The sequence below is a fragment of the Sinohyriopsis cumingii genome, chromosome 15 (assembly GCF_028554795.1).
Source record: "Sinohyriopsis cumingii isolate HCF-2022 chromosome 15, ASM2855479v2, whole genome shotgun sequence".
NCBI classification, from domain to species: domain Eukaryota; kingdom Metazoa; phylum Mollusca; class Bivalvia; order Unionida; family Unionidae; genus Sinohyriopsis; species Sinohyriopsis cumingii.
Window position 1 is genome coordinate 133,014,249 of NC_142975.1, and position 14,493 is coordinate 133,028,741.

The window sequence follows — 14,493 nt, forward strand, 5'->3', positions numbered from 1 at the left end:
ACTCTTGATGTAAGAATCTGATAAAGCCCAGAATTATGTATGTGAAACTCTTTATCATGAAACAAATACATGTCAAGCTGCATAACCATGAAAAAAGTCTTCAATGATTTGGAAGATATTAACTGTTAGAAGTGTGTACATATGATCTTCATCAACAAACAAATTAACAAGAGTCAACTGGAAAGGAACTACAGATAAAATTATTTTTTCCTTTTAACCAGGAGCTGAAACCATCTGATCTTCTTCAGCAATAAAACTTTTTTCAAAATGGCTGTTGTGGATGTCAGAGTGATACCATTTTTATTTAGGGCCAACTTGATACCATAAGGAATTATATCAATATGACCAGTCATCAAGGAAAAGTAGTCATAATTAGATTTTAAAGATGGCCATAGTGGAACTCAGATCAACACCATTTCACTTACGATCAACTCGACACCATACAGAGTCTTTTAGTGAAAACTACATTCTGCTGTGGCAGCCAAGTTGGATGTCATATCGGAACTGATTTAAGTATAATACGACCATGTATTCAGAAGTGGCAATAGAAAAAATATTCAAGGTGACAGATGGGAGATGTAGCAGCCATACTGGATGTCACTGTTGGCTCTATCTTCATTTAGAACCAGCTAGAAACCATAAGTCTTCTGGTGAAAATCTCACACTGATGTGACTTTGGAATCAGAAGCAGCAGCAGTAAGATTTGCAAGATCACTGCAATGGTGATGATACTGAATATTAGCATGCACCATTTCATTTAGGACCAACCAGATTTCATAAGAAATCTTTCAGCAAAAACACTGGACTGATATGATGATCACACTGCATATAAAGTTTTTCATTGCTGACACTAGCACTTCCACCACCAATGGTTAAAAAAAATCACGAAATTGATTTAAACTGATTTGTGCATTCAACTGAACTGGTTTAGCACAGAATTTGAAGCGCTTAATATATTATATATTCTGATATTCTATAATAATAATACAAACCCTAATTTTAAAACTCCAATCTAATTTTAAGCTTGCCCTGAAACATGATCACAATATGAATGTTCTTCACACAAATAATGTTTATAATAGTTAAATGATTTCAAAAGAATTTAAGCTATTCACTCCAATAAAGATCAAGTAACTTTGCAAAAACATGCAACAATGAAAAAATCATGTACTGTAAGTCTGTCTGTCATTAATATCAGTTTATACCTTGTAGTCTCTTGCAATATATAATGTGGTTGGACAAAGAATTTTACTCGCAACTGTAGACGGAATGGTGACATGCCAATCATCTGTCTGTCAATTCGGTTGCGTAGGTTCAACCAGAGGTTCTCCCCTTTCCCTCCTTTATACTGAAGTCCAAAGTAGTCTTCCTCGACAATTCCTAGCTGCTGACAAACCTGTAAATACAAAAAAAAAATTACATTTATATTTACCAAAACGAGTTAAGTAACATTAAGATAGGGGTTGGACAAATCCACTTGCCCAAGGCTTAAGATGAGCTCAAATCTGACAAAGAAAAGCTGAAATCTTCATGATGCTTGTCTATGGTAATGTCACAAAAATTTAGAGAAGGGTCATGATCAGCTTTATGTTTAAGTTTTATACTCAGCTAATATCAACACTTTTCTTTAACATGCACTGCATGCTTCTGTTATTTAAATATCAATCCTGAAATTACAGATTTGGAAATAATAAAAAAATTGTCTCTAGTTATGCACACGAGTTTCTCACAAGCACGATCAATACACTGATACAACTACCAGCCAAGATATGTATTTGTCATCTATTATTTATGCGGAATTACTGGAAGTACTAAATACTTGTTGTTTGGCAAAAACAATCATTTAGATAAAAAATATGCTCTCAAATCATTCAGGTGTTTAAATAAATCATAAAAAAAACCATTTAAATATCAAGCTGTCATTACTATTGATGTAGTCAAAGATATTAAGCTATTAGTGTATAACAAAGTGCAAGTCATTTATTAATGAGTACGCCTGGCCTGAGCATGACCAGGCAACTGATCTAATGTTCTGCGGAAAATATCTATCTTTACATGTCTTTGCTCTTCTCAGTATCTAAGCACAGGGTTAGTAGCATATTTCATTAAAAAATTTCAAGGTTTTTTTCAAGGTTCAAAATCGTATTTTTTAAAGTGCATTATTACATTAATTTTAAAGGACACATAATGAAACTGTATGTGAACACAAGTTAATGCTTATTAATACTGTACTCCATACGAGGAACATTTCTTGCAAATTTATTTTTTTAAAAACAAACACAAATAACACATGAAGTCAATAGCTTCAAGTAAGTCGATTTCTTTTTTTCTCCACCAAATACATCATATGTCGTAAAATGTAAACCCCACATAACCAAATCAATCAATCTTATTTGTATTTTCCAGCTATCAAGTATAATGTTTTATTAGTTTTACAATACAACTGTAAAGCCTCAAGGAGTGTTGATTTTGCTTAAGTTACACCGACAAACAGGCCAATCAGCTGATTCAAGGTCGAACATGGCGGTATTGGCTACAATATGTAGGTTCCAAGTATTAAATTTGTATCGTATAGTATTCATTGTCTCTACTTTTTAACAGAGACATGATTATTACCAAAAAAAAGAAGAAAATAGGATGCATTCTGAACAGAAATTCCAAACAAGTTCATTGCTACTTGAGATCGGCTACTTTTTAGATCAACATATCTAACGTAGCTACGGCTGAATATGTGGACCACAATTACCGAGTAAAGGACAATTCATTTCATTAAAGAACAAAACACACGCAAATTTAAACCATAAAACATATATAAATTTGTTAAACTCCCATTCACAATATCGTTCTCAAGGAGTGAATGTGAAAGCAAAAGTCAGAATGTACAACATATCAGTATGTTGGGTAATCAACACAGCAGGAAGCAACTTACTTTGTCAATGCACTCCTGTCCGTTTGCCTTAGGATCCACCTCTACTTCTAAAACAACCCAATTGGGTTGAGTAACATAGCACAACATGTTTCTAATTCACTAACTCAAAATCTTCAGATCCTGGAACAAAATCTTTTGTCTTTTCATTACTGCTTTTCTCTAAGTTATTGCGTGTAGTTGCACTTAGAAATATATACATGTATTACAGCAGTCGTACTGCACGTGAACTTTATGACATCATAACCATCCAATCCAATGTTTCGTTCATTCTATTCACCAATAAAATCCGTCGTAACAGTTTGTATCGGTAGATCAGATTTTTGTCTACACAAAGACGCTTCCAAGGGTCAATATCAATAACGTTTCAGCGGCTAAAAAAAAATTATTAAAAAAATAAAATATTTTTTTTTAATGGCCTGTCAAAACTGTGACCAATTTACTATTAGATTTTTTTAATGGGATCATTGTCGTTAAATTTAATACTGACTCATTCACCTGTTATTATTCTTACATGTAATTGTTATAATAGCGATTAATGTCTTTCATAAAGTGTGTGTGTGTGTGTCTGTGTGTGTGTGTGACGTCTAGCACAGGGGCAACATTCCTCAGATTCTGCTGACATTTAGCACCATGACCAACATAGTCACATTATCCTGACACCAAGTCAACCAGTCCTACAACTAACCTCTTAATTTTGAGCGCCAAGCGATGCTTTTATTCAAGAAATACATTTGTTGTATAATGAACCAGGAAAATATTAACGAGATTATCTTTACGATGGACTCGCGGTACAACTACATGTTGAAAAAATAAATAATGATTTTGAGATGATACATCAGCGACGTAAAGAGAGCTTATATGCCCTGGCGTCAAAGTACAGATTTATCAAATTACTCCAGCTCGAATTGGAATTGTCATTGTCGGATTTACATGACCAGCATGATATAGCTACATTTGTTCCATTAGCAAGCGCAATTAACTCAAGCGGCTGTAAGTGCTCGTACGAGAGAGCTAAAAAAAAAACTTGTAATGGAATCGATTAAGATTCTCACAGAATGAGAGGAATATCCAACAAATAAGATATATACCCCCTCCCAAAAAAAAAAAAAAACAAAAAAAAAAAACATTAGCAACAATTTTTTTTTAAATTTTAGTTTTTAATTTTTTACAGTTTTTAGCTCATTGGCCGAGAGAGGTCGATCATTGTAGGCTATTTCATGGCGGACCATTTCGTGGTCGGTTAGACGAAAAAGTATTCGTGACAGCGATGGATTATGACATCGTTGATAAATAGGATTAACGGGCACCGACACAATCAAATGACCCGGCAGAACATCTGGAAAAATGTAAAGAACATATCTCTGCTGGGCCTATCTTAATGCTTGCCCAGACGAGGTATTGCTACCGTCGACTGCGTGACTGACCAGATTTACAGAAATCGTAGATGTGTTTTTGACAATACCCGGCGATACTTGACGACCACTACCCCTTGGATCATCATCATGTTGGAGAATACTTTCTGTATTTTTATTTTTTCCCATTTAGCATATTTCTTCGGAAAATATTTTTTTTGTCACTGAGAACTTGGGCAGCTGGTCTTCTTGGAACTTAAGGTACTTAAGACATGCGGTTTTGTATTTTACGCCGTTTACACCCATCATATCACCCTTGCTAATTGCTGTATCTAAATGAATTTTGAGTCAGACTGCAGCTGATTCAGATGCTGATGTAAGGCAACGAAATTACGTTTAAGATCATCATTTCTGCATCGGATCTTTTAGATTTCTTTGTTCACATCTATGTTCCTCCTCTAATTAGCGGACTAATACCGAAGTAGGGTTATTTAATCTATGTATCACTCCAAGAAGTATTAAACCCCACCCACCCCCCTACCCCCGAAATATTTCATCATCGAACGATCCCACGTATTCTTTACCGTCTGTCATTTTCTCTATTTTCCGGAAGGGAGGATCTACTTTGACATACAATTGCAAATTTGTTCTATAATCATCTGGACCTTTCATGAATACTTGTTTATAAATATTCAGATCGTTGTGGTGGTCCAACATAGATTGGCGCTTTCAGCGGTCACCACCACACGGTTCTGATCGACGACTTATAGATGTCGACGGTGTAATTATGCGTTGATATTTCAATGGCTGTGATCAGCATTGGCTCCTGTACCTTGATAGCGATCTTTGATTCTTTTATTGATTTAATTTATCACCGATTTGCTCGATTTTATATGATCTTGTTGGAATGGTAATAACTTCCCAGACGGGGTATGTTGCACTGCTGCGGTTCTGCAAGATATCCTGTGAATTTGTAGCGTCTAATCCACCAAATGATTTTTTCTCTGATATTTGGCCAACTATAATAAATATGTAATAGCGACAGTGCGATTTCAAGTGACCGATCATTTGGAGCTTTTATCGGAATCGGTAAACAAATATCGAATTGCGACTGTGTTGATGTTGCTGATATCGGTGTGGTTGTCGGCGGTGTTGTGTTAACGATGATCTGTTCCAGTTGTGTGATTATTTATATGGTCATTATTATCTATACGGCAGATTCTAAATGTGGCGCTAGCAACGTTGGCAAAGGTCTTTTGGAGTTCTTGTGATATCGATAATAAATATCCCTGATCTCAGCAAATTCATTGTCCGATATTACACCATCGTTTATCTCCACTGACAGTATCGATGATATATTTATGCATGCATATGTCGCAACGTACGCTATTTCCGGATATTTGTGCAATATTTTACTGCTACATGTATAGATTTTTTTGGCGATAATATTGAGTTTACCAACAACACCGAAAACAACAGAGACACCGATTCCAGCCACTGACGGTATCACGAGCATCGGTCATAATGTGCCGATCAACGTCATTTTTTCAGCGACCAGTTAGGAAACCGCGTATACAACGTTGTCGATGACGATGATTCGTCTGCGACATTTTTTATTGTTTTATCATGTGCTCGTCGATAGTTTCTTTCAGCGATGTATTCCATGCTTTATTATACCGAAAGACTGTGTGGGCTTCATAATGTGTTATACTAAGTAATCGATTAAAGTGCTGACACCACCAATACATCGCTGCAGTCAATTATTTTTGTCTTCTGGATCCAGTATGCGTGTTTCCTCGGTATTTTGATTTAACACAACTCAGATTGTTCCGGAAAGTTCGTCGGCGGAATGATGCAATAAATGTGTCGCAATTATATTACATTTTTAGCTGCTGACACGGAGAATCCATATACCCCTGTGACCTCAGCGGTATATCTGATAATGCTATTCAACGGTGTCCATGCAACTTCTCCAGAAGCTACTGTGTATACCATGTTGATGAGTTGTGTGAATTAAACCATCGGCAATCATTTTGATTTGATCGAGTTGAGTGATTATCGAATTTATTCTTGCGTTGATGTTGGTGAGCTCACTGTTAATAATTTCGATTGTTGTTTTAACGTTGACTAGATTAACAAGTTATGCATGAATTTCAGGGAGCATGGTGTTGATGACCGTTGTATTTCCAGAGAAATTATTTATGCTTCTATTTAGGTTTCTACGAAACTTTACAAACGCGCCTACATGATTGGCATATTCAGATCTGAACGTAGCTATTCCATTATTGATTGTCATTAAAGAGGTTATCATAAGGATGCTACTGTTGACCACGTATTTCTTCGTTGCAGTGTCATCGTTTGATTCTGGTTCTTTCAAATTAGCAATGGTATTTCCACTCATGTTGAGATCACCAGTCATTGCATCACCGGCCTTAGCATTTACTCATCTCAGTTCTGATCGTGGAGTTATTGTTGTCCACGCATTTTTGTGTGGCCATGTCATCGTCTGATTTTAGTTCTCTCACACTGATAATTGTATTTCTGCTCATGTTGAGATCGCCATAGATTATATCTCCAATTCCTCTTACACGTTCAGCAATGTCTCCCATGATTGTTAGAATTGAATCCCTGGATTCTTTCATCTTACCGGTTTTAGTATCACCAATAAGTTATCTTCGGCGTGGCCTGGAACTCGCAGAATAATATCTGTCAACGGGATATTACTCGTCTTTAACCGTCCTTGCTGATCCGGAAAAACAACAATTTCATTTTGTGTCAAGATCGAGACGCAAAAAATTAAGACGTTCATCTCGTGTTGCATTTTTGGACAAATCAATGTCACCCTGGGGTTTGCTTTTAGCAACTCTTTCGTAAATATCTACCATTATAAACTATTAACCTGTTTAAAACGATGGTCGGTATACTCATGCACAACTTTATGAGGCGGCGCGGATGACCTTGATACGGCGTTAAGTATTTCTGGACCGCATATTGGTGGATCCGTTATTGTCTGTGTTAGTAATGTTGAATACCAGATTGGTACGTCACCGACTAAGCCACTATATCGTAAAAATTATTTTGGTGGCACAAATCCATACGAATCAAAATAGACAACTCCAAGTGGATCAGCCGCGTGTGCAACCCACTGAATACCAGGGCGGGAACCTCCATCGAGATTAATGATACCTGTTTCAATATTATTTGGTTTTTCCAATAACTGATCAAGTATAAAACAGTTCTGAAGTTTTTTATGTTTAATCGCCGAGCAGCATCAAGTACATCAACATTGGACATAGAGAGTTTTAGCGAAGCGCTCCAGGCAGTCTCAGACCTTGACCATACCGCCTTCCTGGTAATCTTAGATCGTGTCTTTTTTTAGGTGTTTATGCCATTTCCTGTTGTTTGTTTCAGTGCCATACCGCCAGTTGTTCAACAGCAAAGAAGTGCAGCTGCTTTTGGTGTCGTTAGAAACTGAAATATACCGCCAGTTTTTTGTTGCGTCGCTGATCGCATTCGCAGAAAGATCAAGTCGAACGCCAGCTTTGATTTCTTTGCATCATTGTAGTTTTTGAGTTAACGTTCAGTCAACAATAATGAATTAGGTCCTAAAACGCCGCTGATTTCAGGGTTATGTTTCCCCCAGATTTCTTCTCTGATGCCAATTGCAGCTTTTTAATCTGACTGGGTGTCAGAGTAACATTGACTTGATGATACTGAGACTATAACATCATGAATGATCTAATTACATGGTTCCTGGTGTCCATTTATTCTCAGAGAAATTTCGCTAACCCCGAGTTAGTCAGTTTCGTTCTTGTGAACCTAATCTGGCGTTTTCCTGAAGCGCTGTAAACACATGTCGTGGCGCTGCAACTCCCTGCTGTGATGCTATCTGCCATGTGAATGACCCAGCAACGATACCCTGGACGCTGTATGTGGCCATCGTCAACTACGACTTACCTCCGTTGCACATGAAAGATAGCAGCCGTTGTTCTTCAACGAGTGATGGTGTCATTATTGGCATCCACAACAAAATTTTTGTCCGTTTCACTTTACATTCGCGACAAGTTTTGATGTATACTTCTGAATACTATATTGCCCATTTGGGCAACAAGATCTGATCTGCAAGACGAAATTATGTATCAGGTGTGATCTGCTGGTAGACCTCGAAGGTGCAAATGACTTTTCTCCATACACACACACACACACCGCCAGTCTGAGCCCAACCCCAACCCTGTTCCAAACATTCGCATTTGGTACGCTTGGAATATAATCTCTCTTTCACTCTACCAGGTAAAATGTCAGGATACCAAACTAACTATTCTAATGTCTTTTTCAGTACATTGCTCGGCCATTTTCATAAAGTCTTAGAAGCACTAATTTGAATACACAATTTTATTGGTTTGGTGATTTATCCTCGTGCTGAATGCACCACTTATATTAAAACAGTAAATGCCGCCAATGTTCCGATTGTGATTTTGTCTCCTCGGCCGCCATATTGTTTCATGTGAACACAAGTATCGGGTAGTTCAGAATATAGTTATCAATGACAGTGAATTACATCCGAGTTTTCTTTCTCGACTTTGTGAGAAAAATGCAGAAGATGTTCCAATTGTTCTCGCTACGGTGTAAATCAAGATAATTTTTCAAAAACAAAAACAAAACAAATTCTAATAGTGCAGCGGAGAGATACATACTAATCCAAATACAGGAAAAATCAATGGTTTTAAATGCTGTCCTTTGTGAACTTCTTCGTAAAATAAGGAAGGCGCGAAGCTTCAAACTCAGTATCTTCGCTAGCCATGGTTCCGATATGTTAGCCACAACTTAACGGCTCAAGCAGATATTTCAGTACTCTGTTCCAGTGACATCTGTTGGATTTCATGAGTTGCATCCTTTAGTATGTAATGCTAACCAACCAACAGCGTATAACAACGGCGCAATTTATATCGGCCGAAAATCGCAGATGCAATGAGGGATAGTAGCCAACTTTCTTCTCTTTAAATCGGTAGGTGGCAACATGGAACAAAGCGGTCCAAGATTATTTTCTGTCTACATACATACATACTTGGAGAGGAGGTGGCTTGAAATTTAATCTCCCATATTTACATGATTTTATGTCTTGTCATCAGAGGCGTAGCTGGGGGGGGGGGGTAGGGGGGTACATATGTCCCCGGGCGCCAAGGTACAGGGGCGCCAAAATGAGGCTTACAACGTTACATTATAATAAGCAAACAAGGATAATATTCAAAAATGTGATTAAACGGGGAGGGGGCTGGGGCGCCAATTTTATAGTTCGTCCCCGGGCGCAAAATATCATAGCTACGCCTCTGCCTGTCATTGTGGTTAACTTTTACAGACCAAAGTGGCCACGGTTTGTATTCTTTAATTATATTAGTATAACCATATTTAAGCTGGCAATAAACAATTTTTGATATTGTTATTGGCTATTTCACTGATTGATGCGATTTAGGTATTTTAGACTTGAGCCCTGAATTCTAAAACAAATGTTCAACAGTCGTGAACCTCATTTGCGGTAATATCTGCTGTTTAATCTTCGCTGTTTTAAACGTTGTGACATACAGATTAATTTAATCTCCTGTTTCAAATGGACTACGGTTGAAATCTAAGGACTTCTTATTATCACCACGCTTTAGCAAGGTTATATTGTGATAACCCTGTCTGTACGTCTGTCTGTGTGTCCGTAACCACATATCCATCTGAAGCGTAAAGTGGAAGTGGATCAGGGTACCGGTACCAAAAAGGTCCAGGACCAAAACGGACTAGTACTTAAAAGGCCTGGTCCAAAATGGCCTGATTAAAAAAAAAAAACATTTATGTATCAATTACTAATTACTAGTATCATGTATACTAAAAGTAACTAATACGTAAATATCAAATCCTTGTTTTACTGTGAAATGTCTAAAAATAATGTGCAGTAGAGAATCATTGTGTAGTATGTCACAATCGAACGTCATGTGATCATGAAATTAGTTGCGACACGCTACTACCTATTCTTTTTAAAATGAACAAAGAAGAAAATAACTCGATTTATTGAACGTGAGATAGTTCAAATAAGGCAAATACTAATTATTCGAAGTAAAGCGAATCAATACTATCTTTGTTATAATACCGAATAAGAGTTAGTGAAACACACGTGTGTCTTGTGAATGACAACTTTGTCATGGTAATGCCTTAATTAAGTAACGACGATTCCATTAATGATGGATGACTATTTTCATTTGGGAAGACAATTTACTCTTTACCTGTTTCACATACATTCAATCGTTAATACATGTGTATGCGTAATTTATTTTTATTGATATAATTTCGGCTTTAAAATACACGTTTGCTCTATTGTGTGTCTTGTATGCACCTTTATTGAGTTGTGGTTGCAATACATGTCAAATCAAAATTAGAAAAGATTAAGAGGTTATTTTTTAAAAAAAATTAAGGTGGGATAGACTGACAAGAAGAAAAGTTATGTCTAACTAACATGTTAGCAACAAACGAAAAAAATAACGCTAACGCGATTTCAGATTTATAAATCTGTTAACAATAACAACAATTCATGATAATGCATGAATTTTAAATTCTAATGTTAAATTTTACACATATACCTTACACTACAACACTATTGCACATCATGACTGTCAAATAAATTTAACAGTACAAAAGAGTACGCAATTCTAGAATAACAACCGCAAATAAGCAACGAGCTATAAAAATACGCATACATAGATATTCACTTTTCAACAAGAAACCTTACAACACAACACAACTGCACACAATGGCTGTAAAAGTTAATAATATGATACAGGATGCAATCCTAGAATAACATCCCAGATAAACACCGAACTATCAGAACATGCATATTATAAGAACTTGCATACATAAATATTCACTTTTCAACGAGAAGCATTACACAACAACAAAATTGCACACAGTGGTTGTCAAAGTTAACAGTACAATTTAGGATGCATTCCATTGCCTTTGTTTTCCTACTGAATATCACATGACGTGAGCAAGTTGGGTAGAAAAGAACGTTGAAACACAGTGTTACAACTCGTAATCAAATATGTGGCTATCACAGTCTCATAAGAACAGACGATTTTAGTGGACATTCTAGAAAAGAAAATAATCAAATGCAACTTGTAAACACATGCTTAAAGAAAAGTTCAATTATGGAACTGTACGCGTCACGCAAAGTTCAAACGTTTTGATTTAATACTACATATAGGGCCAAATTTTCTGATTTCATTCTACTGTAATATTGTATCGAAAACTTTTACAGAAATATATGGCACAAATGAACATCTGTAAGAAACATAGGTGAAAGCAATCGAGCTTCTTTCCATTGTTGGTTCAAAGTCCATAACGTGAGGTCTAGGAATATTGCGCATTCATCAAACATCATACATTTTCTCTGTGAAAGAAACCCCTTCGTTTTAGAACAAGTAATGGATCAAAAACCAATGACATATTTGTAAACAAAATGGCAATGCTTTCATTATATAAGTACGTAATCCAAGGTCTGTGATTTCAAAATCTTCATTCTTAGATAAGTCACAGGTGAAAACGTTTCAATACGAACAGCAATTTGAAAGATAAACAAATTATTATCGTACAAGATATTAAAAATATCAGAAATTGGAAAATAGGGAAAATAGGGAACGTTCATTAAAAGATATATGCAGTGGAAAAAGTATAAAAGATGTTGGATAAAACATTATGAGTGAAGAAAGAGGCACAAGTACGATATACCGATAATAGCCTTGAATATTTCAATCAAGAGTGTCTTCGTAATCGCTACAAAAGCTGTTAAAATCGTATGACACATCAAAACTCTGTTGAGGCTAAGACATCGGAAACAGTTCTGATTGCAGAGACTTGTATTCGCGTCTCAGTTGTGAGTATCGAAGTTTCCTAACATATTAAATAAATCTGAGACAGAAAACAGGTAAAGGAAGTGTGAAATGTACAATGTGATCGCTGATTCTTTCATGATACCGGTACTGCAATCTGTATAATCTGTAAAGGTCTGTTGTTTCCTATCAGCAGCAAGGGGGGGGGGGGCAGACCGAGAGAATAAAAATGGCCGCCGATTTTATGGGGGAGACTCTCAATCAAGGCGCAAAGTGGGGGCTAAAACAAAATGTTGTTTTAGCAAAGTAGTGTTGACTCATTAAACTATCCAAAGGCCAATGAGAATACGTTACCGACTTTTTTTCAAGAGCTGTGGGAGGCCTGGGGACCCCACAAAAAATGGTGATCGACAAATTTATCTAACCTAAAAAAATAGCAACAGGAAGTGCCCGAGACCAGGTTGAATGACGTTGGATATCTTTTAAATCTTGGGTAATTGTTATACTTTTCTTTTTACATTGCAACTGTTGGATCGCTAAGTGCGAAAGAGGGTTTTTGGTTTGTTAATTTGTAATCAAGCACACACAACCCCCTAAGTAAACCACGTGTGCTTTAGAATTAATACCTTTTTTAGGGTTCGGGAGGGCCGACACAGGTTGCACCTGGGTTAGGTTTATTTTTATAAGTTTACAATTACCCATTTAACGATATTTCGTCTTTTTTCATTGCATCGTGGGTACTTCCCACTATAATAGCATCCGTCGCAGACGGTGACAATATGTTTATCTGTACTCCTTACCACTTCGGCCACTGTTTCAGTTAAGAATATACGATACAATAATTTATATGAGCATACGCGCTTACTGAACAGACATATTACTGAACAGTCATCTATCACCCAATTGAAGCACTCATAAACAAATCTATGTGAGTAATACTTTTTTATGTTTTTGTTTTCTGGAATTGCAAAATCAACCATGAGGTAACCCATGTTACCGTCATTTCCAAGAGGTTTTTGAGACGACAGCAGAGGAATACTTCTCGAGATAATCTTCGGCGTCTTTTATTTTTATATCATCAGAAGCATTTTGTTTCTCGTAATATCGTTTAAACGCTCGATATTTTCGTCCGCCGCAAGAAATGCATAACTGGGTCTTTCCGTTACCGCCCACCCCACACTTAAGACATGGTTGTGGTCCATTACCGTCACAGCGAACACTAGCGATGTGATATCCACAATATTATCCACGACAATTATTTTTCTTTACAAGGACTTACTGATCCGATCATGAGCCATCGACAACTATATTTTGCCTGATGTATATTATATTATTGGATAAAGTCCAATTGAAGATAATACTTTTCCTAATTATATAGATGACTAATTCTACTGTTGCAAAACAACTGCAAGAACAGTATTTTAGTCTAACCGGGATAAAACCAGCTTTTCCAAGGTCAAATATCGCACAAGAAAATGTACAAAATGAGATAAATTCGTTATGAACCGCGTGTGGTCCAAGGCTGACATAACCAGGGAGGTTAAGGGAGACAAGCGCCCACTCCTCCAGAAATTCCCCACACGGCTTGCGTGTCTGATCGCCTCTTTGAACTAAAATCCAGTTCCTGGCCTTCGCGAGTGACTTAGCTTTGAAGTCCGGCGGAGGATGTTTCCACTAACAGGAGAAGGGGTGAAGGCGGGCCACTGGTGCTTTTAAAACCAGTCGCTTCGGGTAGATGGGACTCGTAAACCTTGGATGGTAGCTCATCTACGAGAAGGAAAACGCCGATTCCAAACCTCAGCTGCCTTGCGGATATACCCAATCACGGGAAAGTCTAAGGGGGTCGACCCCGACTGAAAATCAGGAGACGGAGTCCCTAAGGCGGTCTGACATTGACTTCACCGTCATTCAGGCAACTCCTGCGACGCCGTTGGTGCCAAGATATATATCGGCATTCGTCGTTCCCTTGGGTCCACCAGCTGCGTGGAGATGGAGGATCTGCTGCACGGGCAACAGCTGATTCTCCATACCACGCTGCCCAGGCTTCGTAGGTCCACTAGAGAGGACACAAAAGCGTCGTTGTAAGACGTCTGCACAACACGGGAAGTAGCAGTTTACCGGTTCTAAGTCAAAGCTCGAATGGCGTAGAGTTTGGCGGCAAGAGTTGCTTCCGACGGTAGGAGAGATCACCATGTCTCACTGGATAGCTACCGCTCGCTTTAAGCTGGACAGCACCCAGTCAGTAAGGTGTTGCCCGATATGGCCTGTCTGTTTCACTGGGTGCGTGGAGCTTAGAGAGCCATCTCGACAAGTAGGCTACAAACTTCGCACCAGGCAAGACTGAAAGAAG

General features: G+C 37.6%; 1 protein-coding gene across 1 annotated transcript in view; it reads right to left on the reverse strand.

Annotated features, from left to right (window-relative positions):
- The window catches only part of LOC149782802 (E3 ubiquitin-protein ligase MYLIP-like), a 34,284-nt gene extending 31,144 nt beyond the window's left edge, over nt 1–3,140 (reverse strand). The window contains exons 1-2 of the mRNA XM_089934320.1: nt 2,930–3,140; nt 1,206–1,396 (exon numbers count right to left, since the gene is read on the reverse strand). Of these exons, the coding sequence (XP_089790446.1) occupies nt 1,206–1,396; nt 2,930–3,016 (278 nt within the window). The 5' untranslated portion in view covers nt 3,017–3,140. The remainder of the gene's footprint in view (nt 1–1,205; nt 1,397–2,929) is intronic.
- Nucleotides 3,141–14,493: the final 11,353 nt, after the last annotated feature.